At 49.9% G+C, this 13,452-nt stretch overlaps 1 protein-coding gene across 1 annotated transcript in view; it reads left to right on the forward strand.

The window, feature by feature from the left end:
* The first annotated feature begins 11,407 nt into the window (after positions 1-11,407).
* The window catches only part of Efhd1 (EF-hand domain family member D1), a 46,944-nt gene continuing 44,899 nt past the window's right edge, over positions 11,408-13,452 (forward strand). Inside the window, exon 1 of the mRNA XM_047542729.1 lies at positions 11,408-11,843. Coding sequence (XP_047398685.1) covers positions 11,803-11,843 — 41 coding nt within the window. The 5' untranslated portion in view covers positions 11,408-11,802. The remainder of the gene's footprint in view (positions 11,844-13,452) is intronic.

Raw genomic sequence — 13,452 nt, forward strand, 5'->3', positions numbered from 1 at the left:
AGGGAGCATGGGCGAGGGCCTGAGAGCCCGAGAACCCGGGAGGCTGTGGATCTCCAGCACTGACTCGGAGGCTGGGAAGCCCCCACCTGATTCCCCAGGCTGAGAGCATTCAGCTAACTGCACCAGGCTCCCCAGGCTCCACTGGGGAGGTCGCTGAGACTTTCTAGTCTGGAGGAGGGAACAGTGCCTGGGGAAGAGCAAGTACCTACATGACTGATGGTGGAAAGTGGCCTTGTCGTGTGGAGCCAGATCGTCTGGGTGGGAGTTTCAGGGAAACAGGTTTTAGATTTAAGAAAAGCTGCCTGCCTATTCGAACTATCTGAAAATGGAGTAGCTGGCCTGGCAGTGCAGGTGAACACACAGAAGCCGGAAGGCCACCTGTTGGGGCATTTGTCAAGGAGATCCTAGGGGGAGACATGCAAGAGTAGACCAGGCGACCGTAAGGTCCCCTTCAGCATTGAGGTCTGAGGGTCTAACCTCCCCATCCAACAGCCACATGGACCCCAGAGATGCAGTGGAGTTAGATAGACTGCCGTCAGCTGGTAAAGCAGGTTCTGGCGCCAGTGGCCACCCAGCAGCCTGCCAGTTTGGCTGGGAAGGTGCTAAATGTCCAGACTCTGAGCTCTTGGCCTCCTGGGAGGTTCATGTCACATATTTATAAAAGGATAGTTCTGTGGCCAGCTTCTCCCAACTGCAGCTGCCCGAACGAAGAGGAAGGAGGGATGTGAAACTCCCCACAAGCCAGGCAGGAAATTCCTCAACACAGAAGTCAGCGTGGAGAGACATGGATCTGAGCTGCTCCTGCACCTGTCCTGCCCTCTCTCCTCTGGCTCAGGGCCTCCTGCTGCTGTCCATCCTTCCTTCTGTAGCCCTGTCTCCTGCACACAGCCAGCCGCCTCACCCAGTTTCCCTGCTCAGTGCTGGAATTCCTTGCCTCTTTTTCTCACAAAATGGTTTTTCCCCTTTCTAAATGAAGGGTTTCTTTTATTTCAAAAGCAAACCAAAATTTAGACAAACTGTGATACATCCACATAATGGAATATAATTCAGCAATAAAAACAAATGAGCTGGCAAGCCATAAAAAGACATTGGAACTTAAAATACATATTACTAGGTGGAATAAGCTAGTCTAAAAAGGCTACATAGTGTATGATTCCAACTATACAACATTCTTGAAAAGGGGAGAACTCTGGAGACAGTGAGAAGATCAGGGCTTGCCAGAGACTCAGGGAGTGGGCGAGAGGGAAGGACAGGTGGAGCTCAGAGGATCTGTGTTAGTCAGCTTTCAATCACTGTGTGGTCACAATGGCTGACCTGAGTCAAACAACTTAGAGGGGGAGCGTTTGTTTGGCTCACAGTTTTAGAGGTTCAGTCCATGGTTGGCTGACTTCATTGCTCTGAGCCTGAGAAGAGTCAGACTGTCAATCATGGTGGGATGGTGTGTTGGGGGAAAACTGCCCAGCTCCTGGCAGCTGGGAAGGGCAGAGGCAGGGACAGAGTAGGCCCCACCTCCTAGAGTTTATATACTTCCCAAGAGTCCTTTCAAATTATTAGTCCATCAGTGAATTGACCCACTGAGGAGTTCAGAACCCACATGACCCAATTGCTTCCCCAGATCCCCACCTCTGAACATTGCTGCATTGGGACCAGGCCTTCAACACAGGAAACTTTAGAGAACGGTCCAGATCCAAACCATGACAGAATTTTTAGGGCAGTGAAACTATTATTAGGATGTTGTAATGGAAGGTTCATGTCATTATACATTTGTCAAAACTCATAGAACATACAACATGAATGGTGAAGTCTAATATAAACTAAGAATAAACTTTAGTATAAACTTACTTTACTATAGTTTACTTTACTATAAACTTTAGTAGTAATAATAAGGTATTGATATTTGCTTAATATCAATAAGCAATGTACCACACTAATGCCAGACAAAATGGGGACATTTCAGGGAGCAGAAGGGGATATAAGCACTCTATACTTTTCACCTAATTTTTTCTGTAAACCCATTTAGCTGCTCCTTTACCCAAGCTGGAAAGAGGGAGGTGAGGCAGAGTAGAGCTAGAAAGGGGGAAAGCTCTGAAAAAGTCCATGATCTCACTTATTCAGAGAACCATTCTTACTACCAAGGTACAACTTTGTACTAGATACTGATTAGAGAACTCTAACAGTGGGATCATTCAATAACTTCTCTTTGTTTGTTTTCACTTTTTATTTTGAAATAATAGACTTGCAAAAATAGTTCCAAGTGGCCAGTGTATCCCTCAGCTGCCCCTCCTATAAAATGTCACGTAACTGCAGTACAATGGCCAAACCTGGACTTTGGCAGCACTGTAGGTTCTCCTTGTAATCTGTTTTGTCTACTTATCAACATACCCTGAGCAGTTTTCTGTATCAAAAACATCTGTTTTGTTGTGGAGGGTTTTGTTTGTTTGGTCGTAGCGGGGATCAAACCCAGGGCCTTGTGCGTGCTGGGTAAGTGCTCTACCACTGAGCCGCACCCCCAAACCTTGTTATCCTTTATTCTGAGCAGAGTCTTGCTAAATTGCCTAGGCTGGCATCTAGTTTGTAATCCTCAGCTCCCAAGGAACTGGGATTACAGGTGTGAGCCACCACACCTGTGGGTTTTTTGACAGGTACGTAATAACTCATTGCGTGCATTTCCATAAGGTACCCAGGGGACCTGAGGAGTGGGTTTCAGTGCATTTCCCACCATGCAGTTACCAAGAGCATCAGCTTTAACAACATCACTCCCGGTCTCACTCCCACCCTCTCCTGTAGCTGTTGCCAGGCATTACTTTCCAAATAAGTCATTTACATTGAATCCTTGTCTCAGGACCTGCTGAGAAGCTGGCGGGGGAGGGGTGGGGTGGGGTGGGCGGGGTAGGAGGGGCTTCAGGGTTGCTGTGATTGGATGGCTCCACAGGACCATTAGGGAATCAGTTCTCTTCTCTCCACGTTGTCTCTTGGGGACAGCTTTCATTCTCCGTACCAGCCTTCTTGGTGGCAAAATGGCTGCAGTGCTTCCATGGTTCACAATGCACTCCATTCCTTCCAGAAAGGGAAGGAGGGCAGGAGTCCAAGAGCTCTTGCCAAAGAACAAGGAATCTTCCTTCCCAATAATCCCAGAAATCCTCCCCTTGAGTCTCTTTGGCTTGGACAGAGTACGTGGCTAAACCTAAACCAGTTCTTTTGGACAAGGGAAGGCCAAGTGCCAATTAACTTAAACTGGTTTTCCTGGCCCAACCCTTGTGGGGAAAGGGTGGCATTATTCTAATTGAATTAAAATAATCATCCTGGTTTATTTCCCAGTACAGGGCAGAGGTGTCAGGGGTCAGGAGCACAGCACCTGGGGAATCCCAGCACATCACAGACCTTTTAAAAGGGGTGATGTAGCTCAGTGGTAGGGTGTGAGCCTAGCATGTGAAAGGCCCAAGGTCCTGGATTTAGTCCCAGTAACACAAAACAAAAGCAAAAAGCAAACATACAATTTTTTATCAGTACTGGAAAACTGTCCTCCAGAAAACACTTGTTTTCTTGCATTCTCTCCTAGTCTGGGTTTTATTAATATTTTTTAGTTTTTGCCAATTTGATGTGTAAGACATGGTATTGTTCTATTGTGGGGCATTATATGTGTTGGAGATACATACACAATTTACTATTATAGATATAGTTAAAGATATAGCCCTCTTAGGTCCAAAATACAATTTTTTAAATTAAATCCGTGATTTTTGTTTTTTGGTACTGGAGATTGAATCCAGGGGCACACTGAGCCATATCCCCAGCCCTTTTTATTTTGAGATAGGATCTCACTAAGTTGCTCAGATCCTCACTAAATTGCTGAGGTTGACCTCGAACTTTTTTTTTTTTTCCATACTGGGGATTGAACCCAGGGCATTTAACCACTAAGCCACAACCCCGCCCTTTTTAAAATTTTTATTTTGAGACAGGGTCTTGCTAAGGTGCTTAGGGCCTAAGTTGCTGAGGCTGGCTTTGAACTTGCCATCCTCTACCTCAGCCTGTGGAGTCACCAGGATTATAGGACTGTGCCAGCACCTGGCTTTGTTTGATTTCTGGTAAACTGTTTAGGCTTAAAATATTAATCCCTTGCCAAATCTGTTGCAAATATTTTCTCCAGGTTGTCTTTTGTTTTGTTTTCTTTCTTTCTTTCTTTTTTTGCTAGGGATCAGGGCCAGGAAGGTCAGGGCCCCCAGCATGCTAGACAAGCCCTCTACTTTGAGCTACATCTCAAGCTCTGCCATTTGCATGCGTGCGTACACGCGCTTGGGACTGAACTCAGAGGCACTTTACCACTGAGCTACATCTGCAGTCCTTCTCATTTTTTATTTTGAGGCATGGTCTCATTAAGTTGCTGAAGGCCTTGCTAAGTTTTCCAGGCTGGTTTGGAACTTGAGATCTTCTCCTTCAGCCTCCTGAGTCTTTGGGATTACAGGCATGTGCCACTGCACCTGGCCTGTCATTTGCATTTGAATTTTATTTGTAGTATTTTAAATTTTTATCTGGTTAAGTTTATCAAATTTTTCTTTATGTTTACTTTTGCTTACTTCTTTTAAAGTTATGCAACCTTTAACCTGTATTTTTTTTTCTAGTAAATCCAGTACTTTTTGTGTTTGCTTGCTTTTGCATTTAAGTCCTTACTAGATCTTGAATAAATTAGCATGTCAGGTAGGCATCTAACCCTGTTTTCATTTTATGATGTAGGCAGGTTTTTTGTTTTGTTTTGTTTTTTGTTTTTTTGTGGTGCTGGGGATTGAACCCAGGGCCTTCTGCATGCGAGGCAAGCACTGTACAAACTACATCCCCAGTTCTTAAAGCACGCTGTGTTAAACATTCTTCTCCCCAAGAAATGAAAATGTATACATGTATACATATGTGTACATACATATGTGTGTATGTATGAGTGTATTTATTCATGGTGTATGTGCTGGAGAGAGAAGTCAGTGCCTGTGCATCCTTATCATATATTATCATATAAGCCTGACTCACCTATGTATTTTGTGTTCAGGGCTATGGATCTGAACGGCTAGTTCTACAAAGCATTGTTTTAATAATCATTGTTTAGGTTGGGTGCAGTGGTGCATGCCTGTAATTCCAGCTGAAGGAGGCTGAGGCAGGAGGATTGCAAGTTCAAGGCCAGCCTGGGCAACTTAGTGAATCTGTCTCAAAAATTAAAAAAGGACTGGGGATGTGGCTCAGTGGTAAAGTGCCCATGTTCAATCTCCCTCTACCCCCAAAATAAAATAAAAAATAAAGAAACAAAAAACAAAGGACACTTCTTGTGGAGAGACAGCCAGGGCTTGAGTGGACTAGACCCTCCCCATCACTCCCAGATCCTGCTGGTTTGCTCTGATCACTCCTCTAAGGTGCCTTCCTCTTCCTGCCCACAATGCTCTTCCCCCCACCGACCAATATCTCCATGTGCCGTTAGCACACAGTTTCATTCTATACTCCCAAAGCCAGGCAGCCAGATCACCGTCCCACTTTACAGATAAGGAAGCTGAGATACCAGGAAAGGAAACGCATTGCCAGTTTGGGCATCCAGTACTGGCAGAGCCCAGGAAGTGGTGGGGATGCAGCAGGCAGGCCCCCTCCCCAGGAGGCCCCACTCTCCAGGGTTGTCCAGGGCCCTCCAGTTTTCTCATCTCCTTCATTTTCTTCCTGGCTCCTGATGGAGGAAGACGCCGGAACACTGAGCCACTGCCTCTTTCTTGGTGGAAGGTTAAAGAATGAAGGACCAGGGGCTGGGGCTGAGGCTTGATTCCCATCCCCTGCGCTCGGGGTCGGGTGGGGACGCGAGAGACCAAGTGGTCAAGACTGTGCTTGCTCTGTGGCCCCAATGCATCCAGGAAAAGACCTTCCCCACGGCCTTTGACAGCTGGGAGCCAGCCCTGAAGGTCGGGTGCAGCGGCGCGGCTCTGGGACCGGTCCAGCGAGGTTGCTTGCCAGCGGCGCGAACCTGGGGTCCTCATCTGGGTAGGTGAAGGTTCCATCCCCGCGAGGCTCGGTTAGTGTCCGGAGACCTCAAGTCCAGACAGCCGGCCGGGGCCGCGAGTTCTGCGTTCCAGAGCTGCGGCGGGCAGCGCGGCGGCGCCGTCTGGTGGTCGCGCCCTGCCGTCCGCAAGTCAGCCCGCTCCAGGAAGCGGGAGGGGAGACCGTGGAGCGCCGGAGACCCCCAGGGAGCGACCGCAGCAGCGGCGCTCTGGAGCCGGGCTTGGACTACACGGGTGTCACCCGGCGGTCCAGGCTCTGTCTGCTCTTCCTACCTGCCCAGGTAGCTTCCTTGTCTCCCCAGATTCAACAGGTTTGAGGTGAGGGGGGCTCGTGCTCTTCCGGCTTTACCCTGACTGCCCTCATCCGCTGCAACAGGGGGACATGGACCGACTGCACCAGGTTGTCTGCAGATGCCAGGGCACACGCCGAGGTGAGACTGGAAGGGCGGTGTGGCTCGCTTGCGTTCAGTCCCCAGCTGCTGCCTCCTTATCCTAACTTTGTATATGATAGAGCAACATCTTAAGTCACTAAAGGGGTGTTACTCAATAAAGGGAGGAAATAAGTAATTTAATTAACTTTTAAAAATAAAATAATTGCATCCTCTTTCCCTTCATTAAATGTTAATTATTGGCATCCTTCCTTCTTCCATCAAAAACGAAAACGAAATGCCCCATGGGCAGGTCCAGGAAGGGAGCTGGCTCTGGGGCTGGGCCAGCTGAATCCAGAGGTACCCCAATGGGAATGGGGCCCTGGGAGTGGGGAGCTCCTGGGGAGAGGAGCTGGGAGCGGTGCTGCACACAGACAATGAGAGACAGGTCGATATGTTGGGCACGATGGGAGCCAGGTGTCTCTCTGCTGGGAAAGGACAGGCAGGCAAAGGAAAGGCCTGCGGTGTTGGACTGGAACTGGAGGTATTGGTCTAAGACCACGATTTTTAATATATCTAAAGAAATAAATATAGGGCTGGTTGTGGCTCAGTGGCAGAGAGCTTGCCTGGAGTGTGTGAGGCACTGGGTTCGATTCTCAGCACTGCGTAGAAACAAAAATAAGTAAGTAAAGGCCCATCAACAACTAAAAAAAATTTTTAAAAATACAGATGTAAATACACCTGCCTGTGTGTTTCTGTGGGTGCACACAGACATGCTGCTACCTAGCTGTGTGTGCTAAGACCTGGAAGCACGCTCACCTCTCAGAACACCCACCCTCCAGATCTGGGCTGGCAGCACGGTGCTCCGCTGAAAGGAACCGGTGTGTTTAGAGCTGGCTGAAGCTGGGACTGGGACAGGCACGCAAAGGTGAATCTGCGACATCGTCCTGTTGTCACCAGACCTTCTTCCCAGCGCAGCCCAGAAGTCTAAGTTAAAGGGAAAGACCAGTTTGAAGAGGCTGACAGCTGGAAGGGCTGGGATGGGGTGGGGAGGAGGGAGTAAGGATGGAGAGTTGACGTCTGGGACTGACCTGTTGAATCTCTGGCCCACGACCAACTTGTGCACCCACAGGGTGAAAACCCAGAGGCCAGACACAAACACCTGCCAGGGAAGGAACAATTCCCAGTTCTCTTAAGAACTGGGTGCCTGCGCTCCCACTGACCAGCGTTCAGTGGAGACCTCTGAGGTGCCACACCTTAAAGATGTGGTTACACTAGCCTGAGAGGAAAGACCACTCCAGACCAATCCTGAAAAGGCTAAAAAAACAAGTCTGAAAAAGATCAGGGTGATTTGCAAGTAAATGAACTCCCTGCACTTAGAATCTAGCCACCTTAATTGGGACTCAGAAGGCTGAGACAGGAGGACTGTAAATTGAGTAACTTAGCGGGTGCCCCTGGGTTAAATGCCCAGCACAAAACAAACAAATAAAACCTCCAACACTCTTTAAAAGGAGCACAACGAAGTCCAGCCCCCAAAACAAATATCTCAATGTCTGGCATGTAGTAAAAAACTGCTTGGTAAAAAAGGTTTTTTTACCTTTATTGGGGTAATTTGTAAGTAAAACACTACTTGGTGAAGAAGGAAAACGTGACCTTTACCTTGGAGAGCATCACAGACAGTGTAAACTGGCCCAAAGATGATAAGAATTTCCATTTAAAATGGCCTCCAGCTAGCAGTCCTTGATGAAACTTCTCACTCCGTGGTAAACTGTTTCCATCTGGCACTGCTCTGTGACCAGTCCGTTGCCCCTTCAGTCACCTGGTGGCACCAGGCTGGCTGCCTGACATTGTTCAATTCCAAACTTCGATGTTAGGAGCACTGCCACTTCCTACAGGCAGCCATCCCTGATGTCCCTGACTAGGTCCTGGCCCCTGCAATATGTTATCATTACCCTGTTCTTCGTCCCGGCCAGGTAACACGGTTTGTGCGAATGTTTTATTATGTCTCCCTATGAACCCAAGAATCGGAGCCCGCGAGTCCTCGAATCGCCAACAGGAAGCCCAGCACCTGGCTCAGGCTGTCATCCATAAACTTTTGCTGAATGCATGAAGTACGAGTGAGCAGATGCCAGGGGCGCGCTGGACTTAAAGTTCTGCGGAGCGTTTCCCAAGGTGGTCCCCGACAAAACGGCGGGGTCCGGCAGAGGGCGCTCCAGCGGACGTGCGCAGTCCCGGGAGCTGGAATGGCCAGGGCGACGCGGGTTTGCCTCGAGAACCCGCTCGGGGCAGGGAAATCCTCATGCCTGCCGCGACCCGACTTATCTCTATCAACAACGACCTTTCTCCTCGGTGTCACCAACTCTGTCTCTTCATGCCACGATCTGTAACGCTGAGAGCGTTGCCTTCGAGGCGAGATGTTTCCCAGGCATTGCATGGGAGGGTTGCGGGGCTCGGGGTTGCACAACTGTGACACCGCTACGGGAGACTGATGAGACGGGACGGTCGCAAGTTCGAGGCCATCCTGGGCAATTTAGCGAGACCCTGTCTCAAAAAGTTTTAAATGGACTGGGGATGTTGCTTGGTGATCGAGGAGGCCCTGCGTGCAACCACCAGCACCGAAGAAAGAGCGGGGAGGGGAGGGGGCGTTACAGCTGGGAGCCTTTAAAGCTCCCTTCCACTCGGCCAGTCCTGTTCCCGTTACCGGGCGATTTCTCTTAGAGACCAGTCCTGGTACCCCGCCACCCCCACCTCCACCACCAGGGGGCACTCCGGGGTTTGAACTCGCGGCTCCTTCCAACCCGTCTCTCAGGCGGGTCTTGCAGAGAGACCCCTCAGCCTCCTTCAACCCCCGGGCGTGTGTAAGTCCTCAACTGAATCCAGCTGCCATGTCAGTGAAACTAGAGGAGGCTTTTCTCCTCCTTCCTCACCTCATCTTCTGCTCCGTGGGGTAGGGGGTAGGGGGAGACGAGGCAGGCCGGTAGAGGCGCTGAGAAAGTGTCGCATTCACACTGACTCTCGTCTTTAAAGTTGGGGTGCACGGCATCTGCCCCAGTGGGATACTCCAAGCTGGGCACATGCCAGACCTTCTTATTTCTGAATAGGCAGACCCAGCTGGTCGGCAGAGACCAGTTCCTTCTAAGGTGAGGCTTCTTGGCCGATGACCAGGAAAGTTAAATAGGGCAAAATCCCAGGCGTAGGGTTTCTAGAAAAATTAAATGAGGCTGTGTATGTAAAGATAAGCCCCTGTGCCACACACAGTAAGTTTTAATTAAATATGAGCTTTTATTATTATTGTTAGCATTAGTAATCAAGAGCATGGGACAGCGTGTATTCATCATTTCATTGAACAAATGAACAATTTCTGGGCATAAACAGGAAGAGAAAGCAGAATGTGCTAGATCTCTCAATTTTCACAGTGGGGAGGCAGTCAGAAAATTTTGTTCTTGACTTTGTGAATTTAGGAAAATACACGTTCAAAAACTTGTTGGTAGCGGGCGTGAGGTGGTGCACACCTTTAATCCTAGGGACTGGGGAGGCCAAGGCAGGAGGATTGCAAGTTGGAAGCCAGCCTCAGCAACTTAGCAAGGCCCTAAGCAACTGTCACAAAATTAAAAGGGCTGGGTTTGTGGCTCAGTGGTTGAGTGCCCCTGGGTTCAATCCCTGGGACTGAACAAACAAACTTGGTGGTTCTGGGATTGAATCCAGAGCTTCGTGCCTGCTCGGCAGGTGCTGTACCACTGAGCCCTGCCCCTTCCACCAATTTGTTTTTTAATTTAAGGTAATGACTAGTGGCATAACATTAAACTTACTTGTGAAAGGGGGAAAAATGCCCTCTCATTATCGCCAATGAGAGGAAAAGAAAACCTAGGAACTGCAGGGTAACTTCAGGAAAAAAGTATAAAGCACAACAATGAAGTGATTTCAAACACACCCACCCTCAGAGTACCTGTGGGCAACTGAGCCCTTCCATGACGGGCGAGAGGGCTTATTATTATCATTTTATCCTGCGTGTCCATTCGTGTAAACATGAATGCTTTTGTTTTGGTGCTGGGGATTGACCCCTGCATAGGCTCAGCCTGCACTCCGGCCCCTGTGAACAGGGAGGCAAGGTCAAGGGCAATGTGCATCTCACTGCCATCACTCATTAATTCTTCCTGCCTTTGTCTTCCCCACATCCCCACATTGCTCAAATGTATCAGGCATAATCAAGAGTGTGGGACAGAGGCTTCCCACTATGAGGGACAGTGTCATCCTTACAGGTGTGACAGGCAGGAGCAGAATCTTGGCTCTCCTCCCTCCTCCCACTTCTTGTCACCTCCTGGGCCTTTGCCTTAGGCCATCTCTCTGGCAAGGCTCCTCCTGACACTGAAATGGTCCTGCCATGTCCCCCTGTCATTCCCAACAGGGGTGAAAGGGGACATGAAATAAATCCTCACCTTTTGCCTTTCCCTTTAGTTGTAAAGCAAACAACACAAAGAAGTGGGCCCTGAAGCGCCTGCAGGTGCCTGGCCAGGTGACACCCCCCTCCTCTGCCCTCCTTTCTGAGAAGAGAGCAGGCCAGGAGGCTCATTGTGATTACGGTGGTGACACGTGATCCCCCAGCTTCCCCAGGTGATAGGATGATAAGGGACAGGGACCCCAGAGGTGGAAGGAGGGGCTTAGAGTGAATGACCTTCCTGCTGTATGCCAAGAGGGATGTTAGTTCTCCAGAGCCCCAAACTCAGGGAAATGGGGACCATTCAGACAGGGTCCCCATGGTTGTTGCTGTTCATTGACATGGAGCAGGCTGTCCTGCCAGGCTGTGGCTCCAGGTCAACTGCAGGTCAGCTCTTTTTGGAGACTAGGTGTGGAACTGTCCCTCAGAGGAGAGGGGACCTCCTCCACCAACACCTGGGGAATCAGGTCTGGCCTGGATTCCGCTGGTGTCCTCAGGCGGGACACTGTGGGAGGCAGCCAGGGCAGAGACAGGAGCGGGCTGCTGCACACCAGCCGGCCTGTGTTGAGCTGGTGGCTCTGAAGTCCATGGGCCTAACCAGGTGTCCCTTTCCCAGGTGACTTTGGGGAAGCTAAGGGCCGGCCTCCAGCCCCTTCCTGCTATGGAAGGAGCCCAATGCTGGGCATGGTGTGGAGTGGACCCTCCCAAGGGGTGTGGAGTCCCGTGGCTTCTGTTTGGTTGTTGCCTTCCTCTTGAGTCCGTGGACCTCCGGGCCACTGTGACAGAGTCCCCTGGGCTCATACGCTTGCATGAGGAAGCTGACTGCTCTTCTCATCGCTAGTCCAGCGGCATTGCCTCAGCTGGCCGTGTGAGCAGCCTGGTGGTTCCTGCTGCAGATATCTGCAAACGCCATTTTTCTTATTCTATCTTGAGACTATTGGACGCTATTGGAGCCGTTGGGAATGTGCTGACCAGGAGCATCATGTCCTGCACACGGTCAGGAATGTTTTCTCGGGGCTGCAGGTGAGCTCTGTGGTAAGGCGGGCATTTAGCATGGCCAGGTGCTAGGTCCCATTCCCAGCGCCAGGATTTTAAAAAGAAAAGAGAAAATAGACAAATGTGCATACACACAGTGATTTTTGTATCTCAATATATCAATATATTTGGCTTCCTTTATATTCCTGTATATTTTGGGTTTTTGTATTAAAAACCATTCTGGAAGAATCTGCAGGTGTTATGGAGTCCAGAGCAGCAGGAAGTCCAAATGCTCCCATGCTGCCAGCTTTGTTCTCATGTCCCTCAGGAGTCACCTGCAGCCTTTGGGTCTGCCAACAAGCCCCAGTCAGACATGGAAGGCAGAGGCACCAGGGCGCTGCAGGGGATAGGGGCCCAGATGGCACCTGCCCGTGGGCCCACTCCTGCCTGCTGGTAGCCACAACCTCTGGAGAGAGGAAGTGCCCTGGAGGTAGAGGTGAGAAGAAGGTATCTCTTACGAGTCTGTCCAAAGCCCTAAAGCACAGGGAGGACCCCAGCTCAGCCTCTTGGCCTCCAGTGGGTTGTGGAGGACGCTGTCCACCATACATATCACACGGCCTACCCTTGTGATATGATCTCTCATAGCTAGAGTGCTTCAGTACCTGGGGTGCGAGGAATCCCTGTCAAGGCCCTAGAGGGGGCCCTGGTGGCAGGCAGGTGATGAAGAGTGGGAGGTGGCACACTCCTGTAATCCCAGCAGCTCAGGAGGCTGAGGCAGGAGGATCTCAAGTTCAAAGTCAGCCTCAGCAACTTAGCGAGTCCTTAAGCAACTCAGCGAGACTCTGTCTCTAAATAAAATACAAAAAAGGGCTGGGGATGTGTCTCAGGGGGTCGCGTGACCCTGGGTTCAATCCCCGCACCAGCTCTCACCACCCAATAGCACCGCTCCTGCGTCTGTCTCCCTCTCGGGCACAGCGGGATTGTCTGTCCTCCAAGCCTCAGGAGATTCTGAGAACTAAATCAGATTGTCCTGAGGTGAGCACTGTTCCATCCCTGCTCACAACCAGGGGAGAGGCCCTGTACCCAGGTTCTTCGCTGCAGCAGCCAGCCTGGGGCAGCCTGGGGCTGCTCCTCCAGATGGGTGCAGATCTCCACAGGCCAGTACCCTTCTGGAAAGGAGCCAGAGGCTATTACCTTCTCGGGCCCTTGACCTGCCTGCCTAGGATGTGGAAGTTTTTAATACCAGGCAGGAGTTCCGATGTCACATGGTTTGTATCAAGGCAGTTTTGTTTTATTCCAGTTTCTGAGAGATACCCAACTACCTGGGCATATAAATAGCACCCCTGCACTGAGGTGCTCCCTCTTTGGGGTATTTTATTTTATTTATTCATTTTTGCTGTACTGGAGATTGAACCCAGTGGTGCTCTATCACAGAGCTACATCCCCAGTCCTTTTTTATTTTTTGTTTTGAGGCAGGTTCTCAAAAGTTGCTGAGGTTGACCTCGAACTAGCTATCCTCTTGTCTCAGCCTCCCAAGTCACTGGGATTTGCAGGCATGAACCACCACACCTGGCTCTATGGAATATTTTATTGAATAAAAACAAACATGAGCTTCAGAAGACACCAAGAAAAATTTAAAAGGTTAGACACAGACTGG

The sequence above is a fragment of the Sciurus carolinensis genome, chromosome 3 (assembly GCF_902686445.1).
Source record: "Sciurus carolinensis chromosome 3, mSciCar1.2, whole genome shotgun sequence".
In the NCBI taxonomy this organism is placed as follows: domain Eukaryota; kingdom Metazoa; phylum Chordata; class Mammalia; order Rodentia; family Sciuridae; genus Sciurus; species Sciurus carolinensis.